The sequence below is a fragment of the Triturus cristatus genome, chromosome 3_1 (assembly GCF_964204655.1).
Source record: "Triturus cristatus chromosome 3_1, aTriCri1.1, whole genome shotgun sequence".
NCBI classification, from domain to species: Eukaryota; Metazoa; Chordata; class Amphibia; order Caudata; family Salamandridae; genus Triturus; species Triturus cristatus.
In genome coordinates, this window is record NC_140583.1 from 25,106,434 (window position 1) to 25,124,702 (window position 18,269).

Here is an 18,269-nt window from a genome sequence, read left to right on the forward strand (position 1 = left end):
GCCGGCACTCAGGTCTTGTTAGCAGGCTTCAGTGCACTGTCAGAGTCGAAAATCTGCATCAAGTAGCTAAAAAGGGGGCAAAAAGTGGGCGGATAACTGCAACAAAAGCCCAGTTTCCTACAATCATCACAACATCCAAGGACAACTCAAATGAAACCTTGTACCACTTTAGATACAAAAAAATAACAATCAATGCCTACCTTTTAACAAGTGGAGTGCCTACTGCCTTAAACAATGTTAGTACCTGACGTAAAAGTAAAAAGAGCCAAGACCTGGTTGAACTCTGATCACAAACCAACACCTAAGCCTCTGCTCACAATACCTAAAAAGAGAGAGGAACAACTACAAAGTATTATTTGTTTCCAGATTTTCATGGATGGAACCAATTCAGGATTGGGTACAAAACGCTCCAGAACATTAAAAACCAGCGATGTGGGTCTTGCAAGAAGGTTAGTAAGCAGAAGTTATCAAGCTGTAGACTGCAGTACCTTCACAACAGGATGGGGTGCTTAAACAACCCTGAATATCTTCCAAAAAGAAATCAACTGAGACTGAAAACGATTCCTCACCTAATCTCCATCAGGCCAGTGACTAAGAATGCCTCAAGTGATTATCTCCTCAGCCACCAACCTCTGGGATCAATTGCCGCTACGGGTGACTGGTAGTAAAAGTAAAAACTCAGGCAAGTAATCCCACCAGCCCATTGGGAGAAGGAGGTGGTCTCTGAATCAGTTGTGCGTTGTTTAGGAGGAGAGGAATGCTCATTTACCTAAACACACTCCTGGGTGACGCACTCCCTTCCAAGGGCTGAAGGCCTGTTCCATCATAGGTTACCCTGAGAATAGTGCACTCTGGAATTCTTGCAATACAGCAAACAAGGTGTGCTGTAAAAGTGGGTAGGGTTGGTCTTGGCAACTTTTTACCCATTGGTTAGGGAGTGTCAGGTGTCATCCTCACCCACTGGCTATGGGGCTGTACAACCTCACCACCAGCTCCTCACAATACTTTCTGGATCTGTGAAACAGAAGCAGAAGGACTCCACGCTTGAGGCCTGTGAGGAGTCCTGAAGGGCTGAAGCTGCTCCCACATGTGCCAAGGACAAAGAAGTGGACTCCAAGGTTCAGTTGGCTATCTTCCAGTGTGACTACAAGCATACAACTAGGTGCAAGAGGCCTTTTTCATGAAGTGCCCACCAGACCAGCTACACTTGGACCTGGACTTGACCAGACCCTGCTGGTGGTCTCTGGTGGAATGAGTTCTGACCCCTAGTGCTGTGGCTGAAGTCTTGAGACCCTTGGCTCTCTCTATCTGGACCTCTCCAGCATCTTCCAAAAGTTGAAACTTAGAAAAATGTGGACTACTAAGCCACTGGAGGACCACGACCAACCATCCAAATTAACCCGCTCAAGGCGCAACCTCACTGGGCAAGAAAATCAGGTTGGTATAGCTGGGAGCATTTGCCACTTGAAAACCCATTTCAGCAGACCCTTGCTGCAAGCCTATTGGACCCCACTGAGGGATTCTAGGCCCTAAAAAAAGAGATTATGTTGAAACAAAGAAATCTTAACTGGGCAAAGTTGCGAAAAGTATCCATTCAATGAGCTGACTTCTCTGGGCACAAAATCTGAACTTTTACAGCGCAGAGCTTTTCCCACCAAAAGGAAGAGATTCAGCAGGACCTCGCCCAACTGCTATGCTTCTTCAAGAGAACTTTCTTGGATACAGCCTGTAACCTTGCCCCGCCGGAGGATATGGACTTTCATTTCAGAGACTGAGCTAGGAGGTAACATCTTAGACCGGAATGAACCTGCTTGGTCTACCCGACCTGTGCTCCACTGCAGTCTGGCTGATCAAACCTAAATTCCAGTGACGGTACCTTCCTCTGGTGCTGTACTTTTTCTTTGCCCTTTTCTCTTAAAATTCATATCTCCTGTTCACCTTATTGGATTTGTATCATATTTATATCATTTTGTGTGTTACATTTTTTCTACTTCTATAAACTGCATGATGATTTTTATTATGTTGTGTGCTTGACTTTTCAACCATTTTCGTACTTTTAAATGCTTTACACATTCTCTCCTAGATAAGCCTATCTGCTCTTTCAGAGCTACCAGCCGGTGAGCTCCGGTTTAAGTAATTGAAACCTTGTGTTGAACCCAGTAAGTTGTGACTTTATACCATGTGGTGGACTATCATCCATTCCAATGAATAATTAACTTTCTTACAAGCACCCTATATGTATGCTACAACTCAAACTAGGCTTATCCTCATATGACTTTCATCACACCATGAAAGGCACTTGTTCAAGAGAGGGGAGGTGAGGTGAGACTTTAAATATTTCACAGACCAACCCATACCTGCCCAGAAACAAGACAAATTCAGAGGCTGACACGCAATGACACGGAATGTAGCCATAAAGCCCTCTCTGAAAATAAAAGTCTTTTAAAGCACACAACTGTTCAGGGATTTTAAAATGCATTTTAAAACATTGAATTAGGTAAATGGCACTGCATTTCATTCTGGGACTGACTGTCAAATGCCTGGAACCCTTAGGTAGGGTCAGATTTCTTCTTGTAAGGAGCCACACTCCACCATGCTAACATTCACACCCACACTCACCACTTACCTGCTTTAATCAAACCCTTAGTCAACTTATTCAACCAAAGCTTTCTTAAGTTTCATAAAACACAACATAACATACAATGAAAGGGGAGAAATATATAGCGTATACAAATGGCAAACTCTCCATGGAAGACTGTCTCATTTACTACGAATGTCCTTGGTGCTCAACCAAGCTCGGGAATGTGTCCGTTTCATTCTGAGCAGAGCTCTGAACAGTCAATTTATAAAGAAACTAATGACACATGCATAGTAGAGACATCGAAAAGAGGTTCTGCTACTCACTTTTCATTCATCTCCAGGCACCAGATTTCCAGCTCCATGGAATCCCCCTGCAGGAGAGAACAAGAACCAAACAAAACCACAGATTATTTCAGTATTCACTGCGAGACCTTGTTAAACAGCTGCTTCTTCCAAGGCTGCACAGAAGGAATGACCTGGGGACACGTAGGAAGGAGAAATTCACTTTGCTGCATGTCGTGGACTCTGTTACCAACCAAATTAAACTTAAAACATTTTACTAAAATAAAAATGTTCTGTCAGTGCATTTTAATAGAGGCACGTTTTGTAGGCCTACCTCAATGTATCTCATCCATTTACCTGTGAAACACATGAAATAAGTCATTTTCCTTTGAGTCACATGATAGGAAATGGAGAGTTTTGCTATTGACAAACTGGTATGGCTGCCTATATCTTCTCTACTAATGGCACTGTCCCAATCTATCATGGTGAAACCATGTCCTGTATGTTACTTCCTCTTTCTTTTACTTTCAACTTCCTGTTTCTCCCTATTTAAGGTGCCAGAACCAGTCATTCCATCTTTGGTAACTCCCGTTTCTGGGTGTTTCCATCCTAGTTATTTACTCTTGGAACCCTGCTCCACACAATGGAACCCTGCTCCACCCAATGGGACCCTGCACCACCCAATGGGACCCTGCACCACCCAACGGGACCCTGCTTCACCCAACGGGACCCTGCTCCACCCAACGGGACCCTGCTCCACCCAACGGGACCCTGCTCCACCCAACGGGACCCTGCTCCACCCAACGGGACCCTGCTCCACCCAACGGGACCCTGCTCCACCCAACGGGACCCTGCTCCACATGGATCAGGTCCTCATCTCTCTGGTCCAGAGTCTCTGAGAGCCAGGTTCCTTTACTATACTCTTCTTGGATTCATCTGCCAGCATGAAGGTTTTTTTAAGCCGCCTGCCTTTTTCCTCCATTTAGTGGCCTTTAAGAAAGACACCTGCTGATTCCACATGATATTTGGAAGCATTAAACACAGTGGCAAAAGGAAGGAGTCACCCTTACATCCATCAGCCTAGAGGAGAGAAGCGAGACTGTTGCGTTCAGGACTTGAGAATTTCTCTACTTCCGCCTCCATCATATTGCTAGGCAGCACAAGATTACAGAGCTCTACGTTTCTGGTCACTTATGCACGACACCAAAATGCTTCCAGTACAGGTTCCCCGCAAATGCACTCTTCCAAACACTCCCTTCCTCCCATGATGAAGCATGTTCCTTGTTAGGTAAAGTTATTCAAAACCCTATGATGGTGTTAAGAGATATACAATGTTGTAAGACAATACAATGCCGTCTTGTCAAACAGCAAGGTCGTTAATCCTACTTTATGATGTTGGCCTCAACTTGATGGGCTCTTGGAGCGGTAAGCAGAAACAGTGCAGCTGTTCTTAACCTTTTTACTTGTGTGGGCCCCCACTTAATCATTACTGCAGCCCAGTGACCCCCACTTAATCATTACTGCAGCCCAGGGACCCCCACTGAATTATGATTGGAGTCTGAGAGCCCTCGCTGAATCACTATTGGAAGCTGGGGGCCCCGGCCTAACCATTTTCTATGATTTGAACTCTAAAACAATACTCAAAAAATTCCGAAACAAGTATTCATTAAACAAACGCACAAATGATGACATTTTTCATTTAATTCACATACAAATACAAAAAATATCAATATTAATTTTATTAGGAATGCTAGAGCTTTTCTAAATTTAATAGAGGTCTCCCATCCTCAGTACTATATATAAACCCACGCATCAATCGAAGAATACAACCTTAATTTTTAGCCACGGATTTCTAATTTTGTAATTTTAACAGAACGTTTTGAAAGGAATATGCTACTTACCAGTATGCATATGTTCTTGGCATGTAGAGCTGCAGAGTTGTACACTTAGCATAGATCGCCATCTGCTGTTGGGCCCGGATGTTTGCAATTTGTTTTTGTTCTTTGGACAGTCTTTGGAAGTCACGAGTTCGGTGACTCCTCCTTCGGTCCGTACTGCGCATGGGCTTCGGCTCCATCCTCAGATTGTTTTTCGCCAACAGGGAAATGATGGAGCGTAGTAATAACAGTGAGAAACCCATGTGTGTTGTATCTGAATAAGATGGACTGGAACGGATACAGGTAGCCGGGGAGGCGGGTGGGCGTGTACAACTCTGCAGCTCTACATGCGAAGAACAGATGCATACTGGTAAGTAGCATATTCCGTTCGAGGCATATGAGCTGCAGATTGTACACTTAGCATAGATTATATAGCAGTATCCAACCTTAGCGGCGACCACCGGTATCCGTTGCAGCGGTTTGAAAAAGTGTCTTTAGTACAGCCTGGCCCACACTAGCTTGCTGCTTGGAATGCACGTCTACACAGTAATGTTTTGTGAAGATGTGCGGTGTTGACCATGTGGCTGCTTTGCAGATGTCATCTAAGGGTATGTTCCCTAGAAAAGCCATAGAAGCCCCTAACTTTCTAGTAGAGTGGGCTTTAGGTGGAACAGATAATGTTCTTTTTGCCTTTTGATAGCAAATTTGTATGCACTTTACAATCCACCTAGCTATCCCTGATTTAGAGATGGGGTTGCCTTTATGTGGTGGAGAGAAGGAAACGAACAATTGTTTAGTCTTCCTGAAAGGTTGCGTTCTTTGTATGTAGTACAGCAAAGCCCTCTTAACATCAAGTGTGTGTGTAAGGCCCTTTCTGCAACAGATTGAGGTTGCGAGAAAAAGACAGGTAATTCCACCGATTGATTGAGATGGAAGGGGGAAATGACCTTGGGCAGAAACTTCGGATTTGTACGAAGTATGACTTTGCTGTGATGTATTTGTAGGAAGGGTTCCTGTATTGTGAACGCTTGTATTTCACCAACCCTTCTAAGGGAAGTGATAGCTACGAGGAAAGCTGTTTTCCAGGTGAGGAACTGTAGCTCACATTTATGCATTGGTTCGAAGGGTGGACCCATTAGCCGTGTAAGAACTACATTTAGATTCCATACAGGGGAAGGTGGTGCCCTGGGAGGAATTACTCGTTTAAGGCCTTCCATAAAGGCTTTAATAGCAGGCACTCTGAACAGTGATAAATGCTGTCTGTTTTGTAGATAAGCAGCAATCGCTGCTAGGTGTAGGCGTATGGATGAATATGCCAGGTTACACCTGTGAAGATGGAGCAGATAGCATATGATGTGCTGTATGGATGCATCTAAAGGGTTGATTGTATTGTTACGGCAGTAAATTACAAATCTTTTCCACTTTGCGGCATATCATGCTCTAGTGGTAGGACGTCTGGCTTCCATGATAATGTTCATGCAATCAGGGGGAAGGTTAAGGTATCCAAATTCTAAGATTTCAGGAGCCAGATCGCAAGGTTGAGCTGACCTGGGTCCGGGTGCCTGATTTCTCCATGGTTCTGGGTTAGGAGGCATGGGGACAGGTGCAGTTTTTGATGTGGTACCACCGATAGCTGTAGTAGTGTGGTGTACCAGGGCTGCCTGGCCCATGTTGGGGCTACCAGAATGAGTGTGAGGGAGTGCTGCTCTAGCTTCCTTACCACTAATGGAATTAGCGGGAGAGGTGGAAAGGCGTATGCAAATCTGCCTGACCAGTTCATCCATATCGCATTGCCTTTGGACAATGGGTGTGGGTATCTGGCGGCGAAGCTTGGGCATTTTTTGTTTTCGTGGGTGGCGAAGAGGTCTATCTGAGGACGCCCCCACTGTTGGAAGAATGGGTGAAGAACTTGTGGATGCAGTTCCCATTCGTGTAGTTGTTGTGTTGGTCTGCTGAGCAGACCTGCCATGGTGTTTTGTACGCCTGGAACGTGCTGTGCCAGGAGAAAGATGTTTTGGGGAATTGCCCATCTCCATATGCTCTGGGCTAAGCGGGAGAGCTGGGGAGAGTGTGTCCCCCCCTGTTTTTGGATATAATACATTGCAGTCATGTTGTCTGTGCGAATGAGGACTGCTTTGGCCGAAATCTGTTTTTGAAAAGATTTTAGGGCTAGAAAGATCGCCAAGAGCTCCAGATGGTTGATGTGGAGCGATTTTTGCTGTGGCGTCCATAGACCTTGCATTGTGAGGTGTAAGAGGTGCGCTCCCCAGCCGGAGAGCGATGCGTCCGCTGTTAGAATCACCTGAGGAACCGGGTCCAGGAACGGCCGCCCTTTGGAAAGGTTTGTGGTGTTCCACCACTGCAGAGAGTGATGGGTGCGGCCGTCCACCAACACCAGATCCGTCAGCTGACCCTGGGCCTGGTTCCACTGTTGTGCTAGGCACTCTTGAAGTGGACGCATGTGTAGTCTTGCATGGGGCACTATGAAAATGCAAGATGCCATCATCCCTATGAGCTTCATAAACACTCTTGCTGGAAGAGAGTATTGAGGAAGGAATGTTTTGCGCAAGGCTTGTATGCTTGCGATTCTGGCTGAGTTTGGATAGGCAATACCTTTGGAGGTGTCTATAGTTGCCCCGAGATATTGCTTTGTGTGAGATGGTAGGAGGTGGGACTTTTGGTAGTTCACCGTGAAGCCTAGCCGGTGGAGTAGTTGAATGGTGCTGTTGGTATGTTGCACACATTGGTTGTAGGACGTGGCTTTTATGAGCCAGTCGTCTAGGTAAGGGAAGACGTGAATATGTTGATGCCTGAGGTGTGCTGCTACAACTGCTAGGCATTTGGTAAACACCCGTGGTGCGGTGGTGACCCCGAAGGGGAGAACCGTGAATTGGTAATGCTGACCGTCCACCACGAACCTGAGGTACTTCCTGTGAGAAGGGTGTATTGGAATGTGAAAGTATGCGTCCTTCAGATCCAAGGTAGTGAGAAAGTCTCCCTGACAGAGGAGCGGGAGGACTTGTTGTAGGGTGACCATGTGGAAATGGTCTGAATGTATGTACGCATTTAGAGGCCGGAGGTCCAGAATGGGCCTCAGGGTCCCGCCTTTCTTTGGTATAAGGAAATACAGGGAGTAGACCCCTAGATTTTGCTGATTGACGGGGACCTGCTCTATAGCGTGTTTTTGGAGGAGGGAGAGCACCTCCTGTTTGAGCAGTGTGGAATGTTCTTGAGACATTGGACGGTGCCTTGGTGGGATATTGGGTGGGGTAGATGTTAGCTCGAGACAGTACCCTGACCGAATAATTTGGTTCACCCATTTGTCCGATGTTATGGATTCCCATGCGTGGATAAAGTTGTGTAGTCTGCCCCCGACCGGAGTGGGATGGTCTGGGGGGAGTGAAGGGAAGTCATTGTGCGGGCGGGGTTGCAGAACGGGTGGTGTTAGTTTTGCCCCTGCCCTTATTGTTGTTGCCTCTGTAACCACCCCTTTGGTAGCCCTTTGAAAAGGTATTTTGAGGAGGGGACTTGTAGGAGGTAGAGGCGCTATCGGTGGAGTAGCCTCTGCCTGTGCTATGAAAGGATGAGCGTCGAAAGGAGCGTTTAGGGGCCTGTGATTGGAGTGCCCCCATAGACTTTGCTGTGTCTGTGTCCTTTTTCATCTTTTCTAATGCTTCGTCCACCTTTGGCCCAAAGAGAGTTTGTTGGTCAAAGGGGTGATTTAGTATGGACGCCTGGACTTCAGGCTTGAACCCTGAGATCCTGAGCCAGGCATGACAACGAAGCAGGACACTGGTATTTATGGCTCTAGAAGCAGTGTCGGCTGCATCGAGGGCACACTTAATGGAGGTGTTTGTAATTAGTTTACCCTCCTGAATCAGGTCATGAGCCTTGCGTTTGTGTTTTTCGGGGAGGTGCTGCATAAGAGCCTCAAGCTCGTCGTAGTGTGCTCTGTCATAGCGCGCAAGTAGCGCTTGTGTATTTGCAATGCGCCACATGTTTGCAGCTTGGGAGGCGGTGCGTTTGCCAGACGCGTCTAGAAGTTTGGATTCCTTATCTGGCGGTGGGGCTTCTCCTGAGGACTGGGAGTTAGCCCGCTTTCTAGCTGTGGACACAACTAGGGAATCTAAGGGAGCAGGGCCCTTAATGTATGCAGGGTCTGTGGGTGCCGCCTTGTACTTCTTTTGTATTCTAGGGTTCAATACCCTCGCCCTGACAGGGTCTTTGAACACCTCTGCAGCATGCTTGGTGACACCTTTAAGCATGGGCAAGATAGACGTGGACTTGTCCTGAATGTCAAATGTGTCCAGTAGGAAGTCGTCTTCCACTGGTTCGCTATGCATTTCCACCCCATGGTAGTGTGCTGCTCTCTGCACTAAGTGGTGAAACCCTAAGGAGTCCTCAGGGGGAGACGGCCTGGATGGGTATAGGTCGTCCTGAGGCATATCTGGTATGTTAGGGTTTTGGTAGTCTTCCCATGGGTCTGGGGTCCCCGGTGGAGTGGGGTCCATTGGGGCGTCCGCCGGGTCATAATCTGGATCCCCGTAATCCGGATCTGGGGACGGGGTCGGGGAGCGATGAGGTAAGGGTGGCGGAGACCTGGGAGGGGGTGGAGGAGGTGGAGGAGGCAGAGGAGGAGGTAGTGGGGAGGGCACTCTGAGAGGAGAAGTAGCAGAGTCCTTCCGCTTGGGTGGTGGAGGAGGAGCCGGTGTGTCAAGACGTCTTTTCTTGACAACTAAAGTCAATAGCCCAGTCTTTGGATCTTTAAATAGAGTCTTTTGCAAAGGGTCTGGTGTAAAGAGGTCCAGTGGCACCGAATCGTCCGCTGGCGCCGATGTTTTCGGAGCCGAGGGTTTCGATGGTTTCTGTGCGCCATGCTTTTTTGGAACCTCCGGTTTTTTCGGCGTCGAAGGAGTTTTCGGCGCCGGAGCCGACAGATTTGTGTTTGTATTTTGTCGGCACCGAGAGTCCAGGCTTCGGCACCGGTGGCTTCGGAGTCGAGCTGGGTATTACTTTCTTCGGTGCTGGATGGTGTTTATCGGCACCAGGCGTCGGTTGGCTCGAGCCCGAGCTGCCATGAGACTTCTGAGGCTTCGACACCGGGCCCGAAGGTGGGGTGATAGAAGCTGTGTGCTTGGTTTTACCCAGGCCTGCAGGCGAGGGTGTAACCGGAGTCTCTTTGGCTTTGGGCGCGGGGGTGGGAGGGGGTACAGTACTCACGACCCGCTGCGCCGGTGTGATGTCCTCCACGTCGGAGTCGTCGGCCTCGGAAGCGCTGACGACGTCGTCCTCCTGCTCGGCGTGTAGGTGCCCCGAAGCTCCGGCGTCGTCTCCGAAGATGTCCGGTGGAGCTGCAGTCGATGAGTGCGCCATGGTGCGTCGAGCTCTTCGATCCCTGATGGTCTTTTTTGATCGAAAAGACTTACAGGTGGGGCAGTCTCTAGCCTCGTGTTCTGGGGAGAGGCAACGGTTACACACCTGATGGAGGTCGGTGTGGGGAAATTTAGACCCACATTTTGGGCACTTTTTGAACGGAGTCATTTCCATCGGCAGGGACCGGAGTCGAGGAGGGCCCGAAGGCCGGTGCCGATGTACGGGATGGAGAAAAGTGCCGCTTCGAGAGATGAAGATAGATGAAGAAACTCGAAGAACGAGGATTTTCCGTCGAGGCTGGAACCGTAGAAGTTCGAAGCCGGAGCACGAAGTATCACATCCGAGCCCGATGGCGGAAAAAAACAATCTGAGGATGGAGCCGAAGCCCATGCGCAGTACGGACCGAAGGAGGAGTCACCGAACTCGTGACTTCCAAAGACTGTCCAAAGAACAAAAACAAACTGCAAACATCCGGGCCCAACACCAGATGGCGATCTATGCTAAGTGTACAATCTGCAGCTCATATGCCTCGAACACTAATTTTACATTTTGGTTCTTTCCTTATATACACTTTTATTATTCTGTTAATACGATTTCATTTTCTAAGCAGTCATGGAACCCGTGAGAAGGTTTCCCAGACCCCCAAGGACCCCTGGACCACAGGTTAGGAACAACTGACAGTGCGTAGGAGGTGGGTTCCGGCCGGTGTGGTGCGAAAGGAGGCTGCTGCAGCTGGGGTTGGTCTGGAGGACAAAAACTTGTGTAATCTGTCATAATGCGGTGAAGATAATGATTAAAATCAATGAGGTCCTAAAACATCGCAGTGCCCTAGGAGTTCAGAGCACTCACCATAGTGTGGATGACCATAACCCCATTGTGACGGATTCTTTTCTTCATAATAGTAGCTATGGGTAGTGTCATCATCTGTTTTCCATTAACCATATCGGTCTTCACATGACCAAAAGTTACGATGAAATTGCAGCAGGAATCTTCTGAGGCAGGAATACTTTGCAAATTAAATGCAAATTAAATGATCTGAAGGTGAAAGCACTGTAGGAACATCTGCGTCTGAAATCAAAGTTACCATAAGCTCTTTTCTCTGCTGGCATAGTCGACTGCTTTCTCTGGCACCGGTGGGTTGTCCACAGTGTGGTTGTCAACATTACCATAGTTTAAACAGCCATAGACACAAAGATCATAGACGACTGCCACCAAGAACAGGTTAATGAACAAGCTACTTACCTTTGGTAACATTATCTAGTAGAGATACAGTCTAGTCGCAGATTCATTAACTCTTCAATTAAATATCATAGCTATACCCAACCGGAGGAGAGACTGCAAACTAATCCTACAAAAGCTCTCAAAGAGAACTAGCTGGTCAAAATTCACCACAGACCAGACATATGTAGGAATTAAATGAAAAAGAGAATGGCTCTCTGTAAACAAGAAACAACCCCCAAGCACAGAAAAACAAAAGCCTCAAGAGGAACAGGAAAATTCCCTGTCAGAAGACATCTGACAACAAACCGACAATAGAATTCAACCCTCAAAAGGTAAGGGAGCCCTTGGACTAGAAGTACCAAAGGCAACACAAATGCCATGCCACCCCCAGTCTCTACACCAGTAAAGAGATATCTGAAGGAAATCTGTCTTAACTCCAGAAAAGAAGGGCTTCCAAACCTCATTCCCATTAAAACCAAGATGAATAAACCCATTCATTTCAAGGGCGGGACGATCGGACCAAGTGTCTAGAATGATGAACGTCAGTCCATTCCTAAAACGAAGAACATTTTTTTTTACTTTAGGTAAAATGACTACCCGAAGGATCACACAATGCATAATGTCTGTAGAGACAGCAAAAAATAGCAATTAAACAGCTATGAATGTGCTATAAATATTAATCAACTACACCCGGATCTAGATATCCACGTTCCACACCTACATACAGATCCGAACTTCAAAATAGAATGTACTGAATTTTAATTGCATTTATATAGCACTTACTACCCGACGGCATGTCGAATCACTTGTTCGGCGAGTAGCACGTTACTTTGGAATCCATAAAGGATTAGTGTTAAATTAGTATAGTGAAATATTAAAGGAATTTGAGCGGTGGATATGTTAGTTATTTGGATTCAGAAGGATAGCGGAGGAATAGAAGAGGGAAAAAAAGTTTGCATTGATATAGCGCTTGCTACACCTGATGGGGTTGTTGAAGCGCTTTTTTGGTGAGTAGCACGCTACTCTGGAACCCATAAAGGACTAGTGTTGAATTAGTATAGTGAAATATGAAAGTAATTTGAGTGGTGGATATTAGTCAATCAATCAATCAATCAATCAGGAACATTTATAGAGCGCGCTACTCACCCTCAAGGCGCTGGGAGTGGGAGGGTGCCGCTACTGCTCGAAAAGCCAGGTCTTGAGGTGCCTCCTGAAGGAGAGATGGTCCTGGGTCAGTCGTAGGTGGGTGGGGAGGGAGTTCCACGTCTTGGCCGCCAGGTAGGAGAAAGATCTTCCTCCGGTGGTGGTTCTGCGAATCCGTGGGACGAGGGCGAGGCTGGCGGTAGGTGTGTAGAACGTGAGGCGGGTTTTGAGGTATTCGGGGCCCATGTCGTGGAGAGCCTTGTGTGCGTGGGTGAGGAGTCTGAAGGTGATCCTCTTGCTGACGGGGAGTCAGTGCAGGTCTCTCAGGTGTGCAGAGATGTGGCTGTGTCGGGGAATGTCCAGGATGAGTTGTGCAGATGCGTTCTGTATGCGCTGGAGTCTTTTCTGTAGTTTTGCGGTGGTCCCAGCATAGAGGGTGTTCCCGTAGTCAAGTCGGCTGGTGACGAGGGCTTAGATGACCGTCTTCCTGGTTCCAGTGGGGATCCATCGGAAGAACTTTCGGAGAATGCAGAGGGTGTTGAAGCAGGAAGATGTAACGGCGTTAACTTGCTTGGTCATCGTGAGGGAGGAGTCAAGGATGAACCCCAGGTTGCGTGCGTGGTCCGTGGGCTTAGGGGCGGTGCCCAGAGCAGGGGGCCACCAGGAGTCGTCCCAGGTGGAGGGGGATGGTCCGAGGATGAGGACTTCCGTCTTGTCTGAGTTCTGCTTCAGGCGGCTGAGCTTCATCCATTCTGCGACGTCTTTCATTCCTTCCGGGAAGCTGGCTCTGGCGGGGGCGGGGTCGTTGGTGAGGGAGAGGATCAGTTGGGTGTCGTTGGCGTAGGAGATGATGTTGAAGTTGTGTTTGCGTGCGATGGCTGCGAGGGGGCTCATGTAGACATTGAAGAGGGTAGGGCTGAGCGAGGATCCTTGGGGTACGCCGCAGATGATCTTGGTGGGCGCTGCGCGGAAGTGCAGGAGACGGACTCTCTGAGTTCTGTCGGAGAGGAAGGAGGTGAGCCATTCCAGGGCCTTTCTTTGGATCCCGGCGTGGTGGAGTCGGGTTGTCAGGGTGCGGTGGCAGACGGTGTTGAATGCGGCCGACAGGTCGAGGAGGATGAGGGCGGCCATTTCACCGTTGTCCAGCAGGGTCCTGATGTCGTCGGTGGCTGCGATGAGGGCGGTCTCGGTGCTGTGGTTCGCTCGAAATCCGGACTGCGATGGGTCGAGGGAGTTGTTCGTCTCGAGGAAGGTTGTCAGCTGTTTGTTGACGGTTTTCTCGATGACTTTTGCTGGGAAGGGGAGGAGTGAGATGGGGCGGAAGTTCTTGAGGTATGTGGGGTCCGCGGTGGGTTTCTTCAGGAGGGCGCTGATCTCCGCATGCTTCCAGCTCTCCGGGAAGGTGGCGGATTAGAAGGAGTTGTTAATGATGTCCCGGAGTTGGGGTGCGATGTTGGAGTCGGCTTTGTTGAAGATGTGGTGTGGGAAGGGGTCGGCTGGGGAGCCGGAGTGGATAGTGTTCATCATGTGGGTGGTGTCTTCCATGCTGACGGGGTTCCAGGTTGAAAGGGTGGTGGTGGGGGGCATTGACTCGGTGGATGGGTACGTGGTCTGAGCGCTGAAGCGGTCGTGTATATCGGTGATCTTGCGGTGGAAGAACGTGGAAAGTGAGTCGCAGAGGTCTTGCGATGGCGTGATGTCGTTGTTGCTGGCGCTGGGGTTGGAGAGCTCTTTGACGATGCTGAAGAGTTCCTTGCTATTGTGGGTGTTGTTGTCCAGTCGGTCTCTGAATGCTATCCTTTTGGTGGTGCGGATCAGCTGGTGGTGTTTGCGGATGGCGGTCTTGAGGGCTGTCATGTTTTCTGTTGACTGGGCGTTGCGCCAAGTTTTTTCGAGGGTACGGCAGGATTTCTTGGAGTCTTTGAGGTTGTCGGTGAACCATGAGGCTTTCTTGCAGTCGGGATTGCTTGGAGGGTTCTTCAGTGGTGCAAGGGCGTCAGCGCAGTTGGTGATCCACTGTGTGAGGTTGAGGGCTGCTTCGTTGGGGTCCGTAGTGTTGGAGGGTTGGTTTTGGCTCAGGGAGGTGGTGAGCTGATCGGTGGTGATCTTGCTCCAGCATCTACGGGGAGCTTGTTGCGGGCGGTGGTGAGTCGTGGTTTTCCTCAAGTTGAAGTGGACACAGCTGTGATCGGTCCAGTGAAGTCCGGTGGAGTGGCTGAAGGAGATGTGGTTGCTGGAGGAGAAGATGGGGTCAAGCGTGTGGCCGGCGTAGTGGGTGGGGGTGTTGACCAGTTGCTTGAGTCCGGGGTTGGCGAGGTTGTCTAGCAGGGTGGTGGTGTTGTTGTCCTTGTTGTTCTCTAGGTGGAAGTTGAGGTCCCCTAGGAGGATGTAGTCGGAGGAGGCGAGAGCGAGCGGGCTGATGAAGTCTGCGATGGCTTCGCTGAATTGTGTGCGTGGTCCCGGGGGTCTGTAGATGAGGGTACCTCTGAGGGTGGTCTTGGGGTCGGTGTGTATATGGAAGTGGAGGAGTTCGGCGGCTGCGAGGGTGTCGTCGGTGTTGGTCGTGATGCGGATGGTGTTTCTGTAGACAATGGCGATGCCGCCTCCGGCTTGGTTGATGCGGTCCCTCCGGGTGATCTTATAGCTGTCCGGGATGGCGATGTCGGGGGCTGAGGAGGCGTTCATCCAGGTTTCCGTGAGGAAAGCGACATCCGGCGCTGTTGTCTCGAGGAGGTCCCAGAGTTCGACGGCGTGCTTGTGGACGGAGCGGGTGTTGAGCAGGATGCACTTGAGGTGGTTGTTGTTGCCTGTTCTGGCGGGCGCGGTGCAGGTCCGGAGGCAGGTGAACTTGCAAGCGTGGCAGGTGAAGGCTCCATGGGTGCGTTTCGGGGTGACTCTGTAGCAGGCTGGCTGTCGGCCGGTGTTGAGTGCGTGGAGGGCGGCGGCGTCGTATCTCCGTCGGGTGGGTTGGCTCCGGCAGGGGCCAGGGGTCCTGGCACTGGGGGCGGTCCAGGCGCGGACGGGCGCAGACGGGCTTACCTTAGGCGCGCCTTTGGAGCGCCAGCGGCGCGCCCGCTGCGTGCGGCCGCTGCGCGGCCTCCATTTAAGTCCATATAAGTCATATTAGTCAGTTATTTGGATTGAGAAGGATGGGGGGGGGGACAGAAGAGGGGAAATGGTTTGCATTTATATAGTGCCTGCTACCCCGATGGGATTTTGAAGCATTTTTTTCGGCAAGTAGCACGCTACTCAGGAACCTTATAAAGGATTAGTAATATCTTTCGTATTATATCTAGCAGAACTATATCTCAGCATGTGTAAATACATATGCAACACACTTATGTTAACTTTGTATACATGGATAAACGGAACTGAAAAACCTGTCCCAAAATACCATTCTATATAACATCCAGAAAGGTATCGCACCCTTTATGAAACATCTAAGGTGACTTAGCATTCAGATAATGCGGACTGTCAAAACCATCCTAACAGGCTGGTACTACCTAAGGTAAGTCCAAATGAAAGTGAGCCTTTGCCAGCGGCAAGCACTTACTACCACACTTGGCCTAGAAGATAAACCAAAACCCAGGACAATACCCCAAAAAAGCAAACTCAGTTGTAGTAAATGTCCGCATGACATATGAACCAAAATCCAATCTGACTTTGAGGCCGACAAGGACTTAAAAATACGTATTGAACAAGTTACTTACCTCCGGTAACGCATTAGCTGGTAGAGACTATCTAGCTACAGATTCCTTACCTTTGAATTTCCCAGGCGTCAAGCGGAATCTGGAAACTTTTTCTGAGCAATACCCCTTGAGCGCGGTGTTGGGTGGCTCCATTCGGCTCTGCGTGACGGTACGCCTATATAGGCGCCACCCAGGCGCGCAGACGTCAGTACTTTTTCCACACCAGAAGCACAGAGCCACGAAGTAACTGACATAGTCACGTGCCAAACTATGGCCCAGAAAGGGGAGTAACCCTAGCCCTACAATATTATTCCGCAAAGCAGGGAGGCATGGGTGGGGCTGTAAGGAATCTGCAACTAGCTAGAGTCTCTACCAGATAATGCGTTACCGAAGGTAAGTAACTTGTTCATCCGATAGAGGCTTCTAACTGCAAATTCTTCACCTTTGAATTAAATACCCAAGCCATACCATCCGGGCGGTGGATGCGGACCAATACCTTAAACTAGAAAGTCCTGTAGACCGGGCGGGCAAAGTGCCTGTCTCCATGGACCTGACCATCTGGGCAGTAGAGTTTTGCAAATGTGTGCAATGAAGCCCACGTTGCCGCCTGACTGATGTCTTGAACTGGGACACCCCGAGCCAAGGCCATAGTAGCAGCCTTTCCCCTGGTGGAATGGGCCCTAATCCCTCAGAGGGCTGCTTCTTAGCCAGAGCATAGCCGATCTTGATGCAGAGAACGACCCAGCGATAGTTGGTCCTTTTCTGCACTGCCCTTCCTTTCTTTACTCCCACGTACCCCACAAAGAGTTGGTCATCCAACCAAAACTCTTTTGTGCGGTCAAGGTAGAACGACAACACTCTTTTTGGGTCCAGACGGTGCAGATGCTCCTATTTCTTAGAAAGATGCGGGGGAGCAAAGAAGGTGGGCAACGTGATGGACTGACCCACATGGAAAGGAATCACAACCATTGGTAAAAAGGATGCCCGGGTGCAAAGCACCATCTTGTCCATAAAGGATACAAGATAAGGAGGCGATCAAGATAACGCCTGCAGTTCACTCACACTCCGAGCCGATGTAATTGCCGCCAAAAAGGCTGTTTTGATGGTCAACAGTTGGAGGGGACAATTGTGTAAAGGCTCAAACGGAGCACACATCAGATAGGTGAGGACCAAATTAAGGTCCCACTGCAGCATAACAAAGGGCGTAGGTGCAAACAGAAGCGCCAGCCCTTTTAGAAATCTATGCACAGTGGGAGATTTAAAGAGAGAGGGCTGGTCTGGAAGCCGCAAAAAAGCAGACTGAGCAGAAAGGTAACCCTTGAGAGTCCCTAAGGAAGAGCCCTGCTGGGCAAGGGTCAGAATGACGAAAAGTACAGTAGAAAGAGAGGCAGAAAGAGGGTCAATAGATCTTTCTGTACAATATAAAACACATTTCTGCCGACGGCAGGCGTATACCGTCTTAGTGGAGGGCCGCCTGGCAGCCAGAATAACATGACGTACTTTGGGAGGAAGGTCAAAAGCCATCACCTGCCGCCTCTCAATCTCTACGCATAGAGGTGCAGAGATGACCGGTTCGGATGGAGAACCCTCTCATGCTGCTGCGACAGAAGATCCTCCCGAAGAGGCAGCCTGATCGGAGGATCGATGCTCATTCTTAGAAGCTCTGGATCCAGACTCTCCTTGCCCTGTCTAAAGCCACAAGGATGACTTGGGCCCAGTCGCTCCTGATCTTCTTCAGGACCTTGGGCAGAAGCTGTATGGGCGGAAAGGCGGAAGCAGGCCTAAGCTCAACTCACGTTGAAAAGCGTCGCCGAGCAATATCTGCCTTGGAAACTCCAGCGCACAGTACTGCTAACACTGCACTTTCTCTTCGGAGGTGAACAAATCTAACCAAGTTTCTCCCCACTGATGAAAGAGACCTTGCTCCACTTCCGACTGGAGATGCCATTCGTGATCCGGTAGGCATCGACGGCTGAGTTCGTCCACCCTGGCATTCAGAGAACCTGCCAGGTGTTGAATCACCAGGGTTATATCCTGTTGTTCCAGCCATGTCCAGAGACACAGGGCCTCTCGACAAAGGCTCCACGACCCCACCCGCCTTGCT

The 18,269-nt window shown here is 49.3% G+C and overlaps 1 protein-coding gene across 6 annotated transcripts in view; it reads right to left on the reverse strand.

The window, feature by feature from the left end:
• The window catches only part of ATG13 (autophagy related 13), a 487,446-nt gene that overhangs the window by 344,358 nt on the left and 124,819 nt on the right, over window positions 1-18,269 (reverse strand). For all 6 annotated transcript variants that reach the window (XM_085646672.1, XM_085646671.1, XM_085646670.1 and 3 more), the window contains exon 5: window positions 2,905-2,951. In XM_085646672.1, the coding sequence (XP_085502798.1) occupies window positions 2,905-2,951 (47 nt within the window). The remainder of the gene's footprint in view (window positions 1-2,904; window positions 2,952-18,269) is intronic.